The sequence below is a fragment of the Pelmatolapia mariae genome, linkage group LG23, assembly GCF_036321145.2.
Source record: "Pelmatolapia mariae isolate MD_Pm_ZW linkage group LG23, Pm_UMD_F_2, whole genome shotgun sequence".
NCBI classification, from domain to species: Eukaryota; Metazoa; Chordata; class Actinopteri; order Cichliformes; family Cichlidae; genus Pelmatolapia; species Pelmatolapia mariae.
In genome coordinates, this window is record NC_086246.1 from 23,563,834 (window position 1) to 23,576,241 (window position 12,408).

The 12,408-nt window shown below is 40.8% G+C and overlaps 1 protein-coding gene across 8 annotated transcripts in view; it reads left to right on the forward strand.

The window, feature by feature from the left end:
- The window catches only part of LOC134619949 (plakophilin-4-like), a 69,310-nt gene that overhangs the window by 45,955 nt on the left and 10,947 nt on the right, over window positions 1-12,408 (forward strand). For all 8 annotated transcript variants that reach the window (XM_063465747.1, XM_063465745.1, XM_063465749.1 and 5 more), the window contains 2 exons: window positions 3,278-3,491; window positions 7,775-7,958. In XM_063465747.1, the coding sequence (XP_063321817.1) occupies window positions 3,278-3,491; window positions 7,775-7,958 (398 nt within the window). The remainder of the gene's footprint in view (window positions 1-3,277; window positions 3,492-7,774; window positions 7,959-12,408) is intronic.

Below are 12,408 nucleotides of genomic sequence, written 5' to 3' on the forward strand. Positions count from 1 at the left end.
AATTCACCCATTAAACGATGAGGCATCCTTTCCCTCCTGACACATTACCCAGCCCATACCACTATAGATATCCAGCATGATTTTTTTTCCTGTTCAGATCTGATGTGTTTTCAAAGCATTCGTTTAATTTTTTGAGCAGTGTATATACAGAGAAATGAGCATCGGATGTAAGATAACTGCATCTAATATAATCACCCTTGATCAGGCAATCAGACATCAACACAAATCAAGACAAATCCCTAAAAGGGCACACAGATCTCTGAATAAATAAATAACAATAAATAAGAAATAAACATGAAAATTAAGCGAATTAAAATGTTTTGATATTTTCAGTCTTTTTTGATACTTCAGATATTTCTGGATTTCTCTTAGTCTCAACCATCTAAGGACACCTTCAGTGGCTCTTTTGCTCTGACTCCTGTTTCTCCTTTTGTATCCCTGTGTCATCTCTGAGTGTATTCTCAGCTTACAGGAATCAAAATCTTGTTTTATTTCTTCCTCTTTTTCTTTTTCTTTTTTTTGATGCTTGCTGCCAAATTTGGAGCCAAAGCGCCATCTGCTCCAACAAAACTTTAAGTGACGTCGGTGCCAAATGTGCCGGCGCTCCGACGCGCGCTCTCTCTCTTTCTTTGCTCGGCTTCCCGTGCATTAAATGACGCCAACAGGACGGCGCGGCTCCACGTGAGAGCCATTTTAGTGCCGTTGGGTTTGTTTGGTGATGAGCTTTTAATTAGCCTTTGGAGCAGCCTGGACACAAGCCTGCTCATTTAGCCAGAAACAAATGTTTTCAATGACGGTTTGAACGCGGAGTCGGAGAGAATCGGGGAGCGCCTGCAGCTCTCCTGAGACGGGGTTTATTTCGAGATGACAAGAGAAAGTTCTGAACACAGCACAGAGAAGCTTCTGCAGCTTTGTGTCCTGGTTCCCTTCCAAACTATTTCAGAAACTCATCGGCACATAAAATCAGTGCTTTTGTCTTTAAAATGTTTTTTTTTTTTTTTTGTAAGGACACGTCTTAAAACTCTAAATTTTCATAATGTGCTTTAAAAGTTATTTTTCTTATTGTTCTTTCATTTTCAAAGACTCAGTTTCTATAGTTTGACGGTCATCTGTATTTGCTTATTTAAATCCAGGTTAAGTCTCGAACGGGTTAAATGTAACCAGTTAAACCATCAAAATCACCTTCAAACATTTGCACAGGTCCAAAGAAACTGCATGCATGGTTACCAAATAGATCTAAAACTGCTGCTCATTCATATTGACAGTTGTTTGATTCCTTTGAATTCATTTAACGACAGATACATCCGTCTTTTATGTGTGTTTTTAATCTCTCCTCCTGTGAGCATGACACACTAACGGTGACCTTGTGCGTATGTAAACAGTTAAAGTCTGAAACTAATGCGCAACCGTGACAGTTATCCTGTTATGTGTGTAAGACATAAATCTAAAACTCATCCAGGAGGCACAGAAAACGCTTTTATTTCCCATTTCTGCCTTCTGATTGAATTTCTTTTCTCTAATATGAAGCTGAGGAGGGGAAAGCGCTGTGATTATTCAGCGTTCTGTCTTCAGCCAGCAGCACCCGATCAGAAAGCACAAACTGATGAAGAGTGACTTATTACAAGCCTGAAAACCAGTGTTTCTACTCCATTTGCTTCCACCTTGAAGTAACGGTTCCCTCCAAAATCAGATATGCATATTTTATCTTCTGGTGCGTAGTACTTTTTATCCCAACCATTGAGATAATTTTTAAAGAACTGGGTGATATCTGGAAAGAGAGACTGAAGATGAGTTGTTTAAATGTGCTTTTTAGGTAGATTATTTCCAAAAGAAAGACAAATCTCTACACCTGATCTGCCCCAAACTGGTTAACCAATCTCGATCTATAAACAGCATAAGAGATCAGAGATTCTGATCTTGTTTTTTTTAATTACCTTTTCAAAGATATGTCCATACAAAGGCTCAAGTGTCAAAGTCCAAAATCAAGTTTTGTTATGGACTCATGATTCTTCTTTTGCATTTAGAGATTATTTAAGTTCAAGCTGTGTACCGCTTAGTCTCAAGTTTAGTTCTTCCGAGTGTCTCTGAGGTTATGTCTGGTTCTTGTTTGATATTGTTAGTTTCCTTTTGTGTCTTTGTTTTTGTCTCTGTGTCTTGTCCTCAGGGTCTCCCGTGGAAGTTAGCCTTGTCTCCATGTTTATTTACCTTTGTCTCCCCAGTCGTGTCCCTGCTCTTTCAGTTTGGTATTGGTTCAAATATGAAAGGTACCCAGCTGTATTGGTCATCACTTTGTAGCTGATGATTGGTCACCGATGAACCATCCAGGCTGAATGGTCCACTTGAATATATTTGCCACACCCCTCATATGTCAGTCAATGCTATCCTTCACTCTAATTGGTAGTCTCTTCAGTTGCTCCCTTCGAAGCTGAAAAGCGGGTGGCTGTGGTTCAGATGGGAAAGCGAGGTGTCGACCTGTCATGAAGGTCGTTGAATCAGTCTCCCGGCTCCACTATCTTTGCATCTTTGCCCCTCAGATGAATCCATCAGAGTGTCTGTGTAAATTAGATAAAGTGTTTTGGTGTAGATAAAAGCGCTTTTTGTTTGTGTGATTAGGTGAATGAGGCTTGTATTAGAAAGCGCTTTGAGTGCTCAAGTTGAGTATAAAGGCGATATGTAAGCACCAGACCATTTACCGAAAGTTTAACTTTGTGTCACCAGCAATCATTTCGCTTGTTTTTGCTAAATGCTTTTGACTTTGTCTGTGGTGAGACAATCCTCTGTGGATGGAAAGTAAATCATAGTGTGTCAAATTGAGGAAATAAAAAGTGTGTTGTACAGCTCTCCTCAGGCCCTTTCATATGATATATTACTCCATATGGTTTATTGAAATGTTTTTTTCAAGGTCAACTTTGACCTTGGGTGCTAAGAATGAAGGTCAAGGTGAAATGCTTAGCGAACCTAGCTACTTTTCACCCAAGGCCTAGTATACTGTTGTGAAGTTTGAAGACCTTGCATAAAAAATTGTGTTTTTTCTCATTTTTAACAGTTGGTGTGACCTTGACCCTAATTTTCACCAAAATTAAATCAGCTCGAGCTGTTATTGGTATCTACCATCACATAAAATTTGAAATTGATATAGTGAAATCCATGGACGCTTGACTACAACAAACAGAGAAACAAATATAACTGATTAGGGGTACTGCCACAAGAGGCAGACACAAGCTTTGCACTGCAGTTTAAACTGACGTTATTAAGCGTAACGGCTCCTCTTCTGCAGGTTTGTCACCTGGGAGGGATCCAGCACCTGGTGGACCTCCTGGATCATAAGGTAGCCGAGGTTCAGAAGAGCGCCTGCGGGGCCCTGAGGAACCTGGTGTACGGCAAGGCCACCGACGACAACAAGGTGACGCTGAGGAACTGCGGTGGTGTGCCTGCCCTGCTCCGCCTCTTCCGGAAAACGACTGACAATGAAGTCCGTGAACTGGTCACCGGTACGTCCCGATAGCCTTGACTTGCCAACCTAATCTGCTCATTTACAGCTTCTCCCCTTTTAAGCCAACTTTCTCCTGATTGGCTGCTTCTCGTCAAAAACAGAAGGTTTGTATAGCAGGTGGGTGGGGCTTCTCTGCCTGAGATGACCATATTAGGGTTATCCCCGCTCACTGATGTCATACAGAGTCAAGAGTAGAAAAACGATATAAAACTGAGTGTTTAGAGCAACCTGAAGCCTGAACTCACAGGGATTACGTTGAACCTCAGTTGTGAAAAAGTGGTGACACTAGTGCTGGGCGATATGGAAAAAATATTTATCACGATATGAATTATTTTATATCACAATAACGATATATATCACGATATACCACCTGACCTGTGGTCATCTAGAAAGTATGCAGTCTGTAAACAGCGAGTGGAGAGGGTGCAGTCTTTGTTTTGAGTTACCGTAAAGTATGTCGCAAATCCGGGTGCACGTACAGCAGCACCAGCTCGCAAACCACAAGACGGAGTTTCTTTGCGAAAAATATCATTTTTTTATACTTTATTTTCTCTTGCATAAAGTTAAGAGCATGTATAGTGAGAAGACAACACTAATATATTTGCCACAGGCTATTTAACCCTTTAAGACCTACCATAGAACCAAGTCTGCCAGAGCTTATCTTTATGTTTTTACATGCTGTAGTGCCACTTGTGGGAGCATTTAAAGTTGCTATACATCAATACAACCGTTATAGCCCAAATTTTAATAATATGTATGCATATGTATGCATTAGGTCCATAGTAACTACATAAATTGGAAGAACTTGTAGTGCAATAAACTACAAAAAAAATTGAAAATCATTTTTTGTTTTTTACATATATTTTTAGTTGAAAAAAAATTTAAGAGGTGTATCCCTCAAAACTGTAAATACAAGTTTCCAACCACGAGAAATTTATTTTGAGTGTCTTCATAGTTTTATTTTTGAGATACACTAATTTTTATATACTACAGGAAAAATGAAAATAAATAGTTTATTTTGATGCATTATAATATTTCCAACAGTGTAATTTGAGTTCTAAGCATCCCAGAAATGATACAGAAAAGCATAAAGTCAAACATGACTTTTAAAAACATCAACATAGGCTTATAAGGCCCTTTCGCGAAAATGACGTCACGTCCAGTTTCGGGCAGGTAATGGCGGACATGGGATAATTCGCGCTGACGTATATGCCAACGTAGGAAGTGTTATGAACGTCGGCAAAGTGTGTTTCTGGAATATTATGTTTTTGTTGCTGCAAGTGCTTCTTATGCAATTTTTGCAAAGCTATATGTGGAAGGAAACCGTGACCTAGGACAAGCTAATGGCATAAGATGTAAGTACAACTCCTCCGGTTTCACATGCAAAAAAAAATATTGCACTACCATACATTGTTCTAGTTCTACAGGGATTTAAAAATAGTTAGGTAAAACGGAGTGTGCCTGCTCTGACCGGTTGTAAAGGGTTAATTATATATTTTATGTAATAATTTATAGAAATTTGGGTTAGAAACGATAGAAGACAAATGGCACGATAGACACTTTTCTATCGTCCACACGATATATATCGTCATATCGCCCAGCACTAGGTGACACTGTTTAAAATGTAAGTAACCAGAGGAAACAATCATTTGTAGATCTCATTAAACACATTTTTTAATGCTGTACATATAATCTACTGTTGACACATAGGTGACACATAATTAAATGTAATGATTGGTGGGTTTTTAATAATGCAAATAATGCTTAAAGCTAAAGTTACTCCTGAACTGTGTTCAAGTGTTTTTCTCAGTGTGAATTGGGGGATTTTTGTAATTTTACTGTGGAGAAAAAAAAGGATTTAAATGAAGCTGTATTTATGGTGTTGGGGTTAAATTGTGGAATGATGCTTATGGACATAAAAATGTGCAATCAAATATATTTTTGAGGGTTACATGTCAGAAAATTGTAGCTCTTTTGTTTGTTAAGGTTATTTTTTTCCTACTTAGAAGGTACGGTACCTTAAATGATAAGAATATAGGCCAGGCATAAAACTACCAGGTGTCATGTATTAACATTAGAATAAATGGGAACAGTAGGAATGTGTGTGACCCTATCCTTGTCCTTAATGCCTACTACTGCCCAGAAACTACACGGGGTACCTTTAATTATTTATAAAAGCAGAGAAAAATCTAGTAAACTGGATATAACTAATGAAAACATTAATCATCTGTATGTTTCCAAGCTTTAAATTTTCATATTCACATTCAAATATTCATAATTGTTGTCTAGAGACAGTCATTTAAAGTAAGTGCAGAGGTTTAAGAGAGTATAGCCGAACATCTCTAAACTATATTTCTGGATTTTGGTTGATTTCACCAACTAATAAATCCTGTCGTTCAGATAAGGACTGGTTCTAACCGTCTCAAAACTCAGATGTGCCTTTTTATTCCTGAATGGGTGAAATAAGCTAACACTCTGGTCCACATTGACAAAAAAAAAGGCTCAGAATAATAGCTTGACACGATAAAGTCTGGTGTGTGTGGGTGTTCGCCTGCCAGCGTGGTCCGTTGACTTCCCGGTTGGTTGGCCGGCCGACTGGCCGCCTTGCTGGCTGTGCATCGGTCTGCGGTGCCGTCTGACTGCCTGGCAGTGTTTTAATCTGTGTATCGGCTGTTCTGTGGGAGGTGTGAGCGGCAGCGGCTTAAACACTCGGCGCACAGCGCTGAGCAGATCTCGGCACAGTCCTCGGGACAGATGCTAAGATAATGTGCTTTGGAAACAGGACTCTGCAGCCACACCACACATACTGTTTGAAGGCAGCAGATAAGAAGCTGCTAGACACGCTCCACAAACCGCAGAGGAGACTCTTCTGTCTGTTGAAATGCTTCAGAAATGTTCTATTTTTAGCTCGGGTTGGGACTCGGATTATTAAAGGTGCACTTTGTTCTTTGGTAGCTGCTTAAATTTGATCTTCCACACCCCAAAACAAATTACACTGAATAACATTCAGGAACAAAGCTGCATATTTAAAAATAAAACACTTGTTTTTGCTGAACTCAAAGCTTTTTTCCATTATTGCTCTTTTATACTTTGTTTATTAAACCAAGGATATTTTTACGTGAAGCCTTGGACATGGTTGGCAGTTGTATTCAAATTATATCTCGCATAATATATAAAAAAGCAGCAATAACTTTCATGTCATTTTAACCTGCTCTTGAGCAATAGTTCTCTTTCTGAAGGTCTTTTTGTACTTTTGGCTGTTTTTTGTTTGTTTTTTTTTCACTCTTTTTCAGTCCAGTTCTTATATCTGACCATTTTCAGAATGTAAGCCGCTTAACTTCGACCTATGAATGAATCATTCAAGCATAAAAAAGGCACCTAACACTGAAATGAACCAGTCTTGTATCTACACATAACAGACAACTAAGCAAAGATTTTAAATTGTATCTTGAGGCACTTTGTTACTAGCAGCCTGTCACGAAAGAACATCTCTTGTTCCCATTTCTTTAGTCTGTGAAATCTATGAAATCTGTGAAAAATTTCAAAGATAACACAGTTTGACAGACATAAAATAGTATTTTTGTACCAACAAGGCGATTCCCAAGGAGCTATTCACAGAAAGCTTTGCATATCTCAGCGGGTGACAGTGTCAGTCGTTAAAGAAGAAGGAGCAGGTCTACAAGGCTGTCAAGAAGCAGTTCTTGGCTCAAGCTGAGGTATGAAAATTACTCAAGAACTGGACTGAAAATCAGTGGCAACAGGTCTGATGGAGTGATGAATCTAAATTTTAAATCTTTTGTTCAAATTATTGATCTTATCTCTGCTTTTTGCAGACGATGTGGTTCTTTTAGCTTCATCCTCCACCTCACACTGGAGTGGTTTGTGTTTGAAAAGAGTGGAGTGCCTGCTCTGGGCTGGGAATTAGTTGCCATCAACAAGTGGAGGAGTTCCAGTATCTCAAGGTTTGAGTACAACATTTAACGGAGCCAGTTGAGGTGGTTTTGGCATCTGACTAGGATGCCTCGATGGTGCCTCATAGCTGAGGCAGTTTGTCCAATCGGAAGGAGACCCAGGACACGCTGGAGAGATTGTACCTTTCGGCTGGTTTGAGAAGACCTTGATATTTCCTTGAAAGAGCCGGAGGAGGAGGTGGCCAGGTAGAGGGAGATCTGGAGATCTTACACTGCTGCCACCACAACCTAGACCTGGATAGGCAGCGATGGATGGATGAACAGCTAATAATAGTTTTGACTTATTTTACTGTGTGTGCATCCACTGCAGGCGTCCTGTGGAACCTCTCCTCGTGCGACGCGGTGAAGATGACCATCATCCGCGATGCTCTGACCACGCTGACCAACACAGTCATCATCCCCCACTCAGGCTGGAGCAGCGTTTCTCACCGCGACGAGCACAAAGTCAAGTTCCAGTCCTCCATGCTGCTTCGCAACACCACCGGCTGCCTGAGGTAAGAAACAAATCAAACGGCCCCCTCAAACACTCAATAAGTCAGGGTGTGTTCATCGCAAAAAGCAGCTTAAGTCGAAACATGATGATAGAATCGAGGAAAAGAACCAATTTTAAATATGGTTGGTATTATGACGTTATTCATCAAACTTTGTCTGCGTCACATCAACACATTAAACACCTCTTTAGCCGAAACTGTCCTCAAACCACGCAAATCCATCCTCATTTCCACCCTGAAAATAATCGCCTCCTAAGCCTGCTGAGTAACCCGGCTTGCTGTTTGCTCATTAAATTGATTCTGGTTTTGAAATGCAAGGACGACTTTTGGATTTATTGGTTGTCTGTGCTGCTTTTTCTCCCCTCCCCGTCTACTTTTCATCTTAACGATTCTGTAAAACCACAGCTCATAATCACGGCCGTATAATCCGTCAATAAGGGGCTCCGTAATGGAGATTTTATGCAGCCGTGAAGTCTTTAAGAAACATTTGACCATATTGGCCTACAGACGCAAATACCAGAGAAAGTGTATCTTCAAACTGAAAGCCCAGGATGAAGGTTGAGATTTATTACCTGCAAATTTTAGCATGCAGAGAAAGTTTTAAGGTCTTGAACTCATTTGAAAGATGTAATTTAGAGTAGAAGCTCCTTTTATCCCGTATGATTTAGTTCACTTCAGGATGTTTTGGTAATAATTGGGATTAGATCAAAGTGGCATATGGCAGAGTCGCACACTGGGGGCTACAGAGAAGCCGCAAGAATTAAACGCTTTAAATTTCCAAATCAAGACATATTAAAGTGTAAATAGCACATGAATATTTACAGACAGTTGGGCTTAAAAGTAAAATAGGGGATTGACAGCAATATGGCTCTAGTCTGGGTGGAGTCTCATTCTCTTCGGGTGCTCCGGCAAGCTCCAACAGTCCAAAGATAGTTGGTCATAGGTGTTAATGTAAGGTCCATTAAGTGCTTAAGTGCACAGAAGAAAGTGCTGGTTTAATGTACCATACATGAAAATATCTACTGTAAAGGGCCGTGAGTGGTTCTCATGAAATCACTTTATTAATAGCGGCCGCACTCATCTGAAGAAGAAAGGACTTCCTCTTCAGTTCTCAGGTTTTATGTAGCAGCAAGTGTGAGCGCCTCTATAAAAACAGAAGTTTAGTTTGCTGGTCTGAGACACCAGTCTGTGAAGGGTTATAGATGTCCATCGTTCTACAGTGAGAAAGATTATTCACAAATGGAGAACATTTGAGAGAGTTGCCAATCTTCCCAAGAGTGGACGTCCCAGCAAATTCACCCCAAGGTCAGACTGTGCGATCCTCGGCGCTTAAGAGCTACATCTCAGACTCTACAGGTTTCAGTTGGCATGCTAAATATTAAAGTTCATGACAGCACAATTAGAAAAAGACTGAATAAGTATGGCTTGTTTGGAAGGTCTGCCATGAGAACGTCTGAACAAACCACAAGGCTTCTGGAATAATGTCCCTCATTTACTAACATGTGTGTGAATGTCGTTACCCTGAACAAAAAAAAAACAGTTTGCGGGCAAAATTGCCGTCACGTTTATGCCACATGTGCACCAGCTGATTTTGTTCTTACAGCTGTGTGTATTTTAGTAAATCAGACTCGTGCTAAATCAACAGACCATCAACTCGAGCATTCTTTACATTATCTGCATACAGCCACACCATTTTTCTATATAAGGAAACACCTGGAGGTGAAGTGGAGAGAGTGGTGAAGTCTGCATCACTACGGCAAGAAAGGAGGAGAAAGATCGACTGGAGATACTAAAACAATAGTAAAAGAAAAAGGTTTGAATCAAAGCTGATGTGAAAAAGATGAAGAGACTGTATGAAATAGAAAAGAGGTGGAGAATGAGGATCATGTGATAGCCTTCATTTGGCCACGTTGCAGTCATCGACCATCAGACCATGCTTCCGATTTTGACTTTTCTCCTCCTGTTTCAGCGCATATGGCGCAATATTGAGTGGAGACACCTGCCGTTCAGGAGAATACTGCAGCGGCTTCTTGCGCCTTAACAACAGCAATAAATGGGTGCATGTGTGTGATGACCGAGCGACGATGAGCGAAGCAATATATTGGCACCTTAAAGCTTTGAGTGATGCACCTGGACAATGATCCCAAGCATAGCAGCGTGTCTGCAACAGGTGTTACAGTGGCAAAGTCAAAGTCCAGACGTCAACCTGACTGAAATGCTGTGGTGGGGAGTTGAGAGAGCTGTGCATAAACACATGAAATGAAGGAACATTGTAAAGAAGACTGGGCCAAAGTAACTCCAAAATGATGTAACTGATAAAGTCACACAGAAAACCATTAACTGTTAAGGTGGTTCCGCAGGCTGCTGAAATGTGAGGTTTATCAGGGTATTGTTATTCATCTGAAGTTGTATTTACATAATTTTAAGATTTTTATTACATGCTGATGCATAAAACCTTAAAAATTAAAAACATTATTAAAGGTTTGGTACCTGCAGGGTGGATGCCTTCATTTTCACATATAAACACACACACAGGAAGTGCCTTCAACCCTCCAACATCCAATCAGCATACTGAGATTAAACGGACTAGTCACCACTTTGCGTTTAAGGACTCAGCCAATAGCATTAACAGGATGATCAATGTGACGATATTAATCTGTCTTGTGTAGAGATTTCGCATCACGTTTGTCAGTACAAACAACTACAGTGAGCTTCCTCTGGAGGCTGTTTGTTCTCAGTTGTAGGGGAAAGGTGGCGAGGGGAGGAAGGTCTGATGATCTCTGTTCACGCTGCTGGACAGGAGGCAGTGACGTGCTTCCACAAAGAAAACAGCCTTGTTTCTTTCTCACGTGGCACTTTAATGCTCACTTCTGCTGAACGTTCTGCAAAGAGCACCAGATGTAAACAATCTGCTTGCATTATTACCGCCCACGCGAAGGTCAAAACTAGTGTGCGATGATTAATATGCCAACATTTTTCTTTCTGTGATCACGATTCACAACTCTTGATATTTCGTTAAGGGCTTTGTCCTTTAATCCACGTAGGTCGAGAATATCTCACATTATCTGAGCTCATTTCAGTGTGAAGGCATGATGGAACGATTTGAATATGGCTGAGATGTTTTATGATCATAAAGAAAGTGCTTTTCCTCTTTCTTGCCTTGTCTGTCTCTTCTTCATGGCAGACAGCATGTGGAAGCTCCATCAGTGAACAGCTTGACGTGTTTGTCACAGCCTACGCATTTATTTTATGTCACCACCTGCACCACCTTCGTCTGCTACAACAAAATAAGTCAACAAATCCTGGTGTTAAATGTCCTAAATATTACCGTAAAGTAGCGCTCTGCCATACTGCAAGTGTTGATATCGATCCGATATCAAGTAAATACAAGGCCAGTATTGCTGACTCCTCCAGTTTTATGATTTCTTGAACATAAAAGTAGTCCAGCGATAGCGATTAATACTTCCAACCGTTCTTTCGTTTTGAGTGTGATGAATCCTGCGATTGACATGTTGGAACATGCCCGTGCTGTCATGGAAAGAAAAAACATCCTGGTCGTTCGGTGTGTTCAGGTAATCAGCTGACCTCATCTTCTGAGGTCGAGCCAACTACAAATCATAGCACCGCCCCCACAGGCTTGTGCTGTAGGCGGATGCATCACTTTATCCGCCTCTCCTTTTACCCCGGTGCACCCATCACTCTGGAACAGAGTAAATCTGCACTCGTCAGACCACATGACCTTTTTCCAGAGTCCAGCCTCTACTCCCAAGCAGACTGACATTTTCTTTTTTCCAATTAGCCTCGCCGATATTTAGTTTTTAAGGCTACAGGGCTGTTCAGTCCCAATCTCCGAGTTTTAATTGTGCGCGTGGAAATGTTCCTCTTGATTTCACTGAGAACTTTTTCCTGACTTCATTTCGTCCTCAGACATGAAGGGTCACCTCGCTCCTTCTGGGCTTTAGTAACAGTCGTTTCAGCTGCTTTCTCAATAATTTGAGCTTTACGACGCGCACTAATAGTTTTTCCACGACCAGACGTGGCTGTTGAAGAAATAAGAAGCTATTCATCAGTATTCCAACTTTTTTCACCAAATTCTGAAGCACTGTAATTTTATGTAAAGCAACAGTGCAAGTAAAACATGAATCTCCTGATGCATTAAGACTCTTTTCAGTATGTGATCTGTTTCATGAGTGGTTAAATCTTTTGTCCACCTCATGTGTGTCTCCGTTATTAGTAGGGGAGAAACCGTACCTGTAAGGTAACACCAAGAGTCGGGTCTTAAGGATGCAATACTTCCCTTAGTTGTAGATTTATTTACCAAACACAAAACTTCAAAACTGCTGAGTGGAGACTTCCAGTCCAGGTGTGCTCCCTGAAGCAGAAAACTGCACGACGCGTCTCAAACACGACAGCTTTGAAGTGCTGCGGGGAAGCGGCGCGTGCACACGAGCCT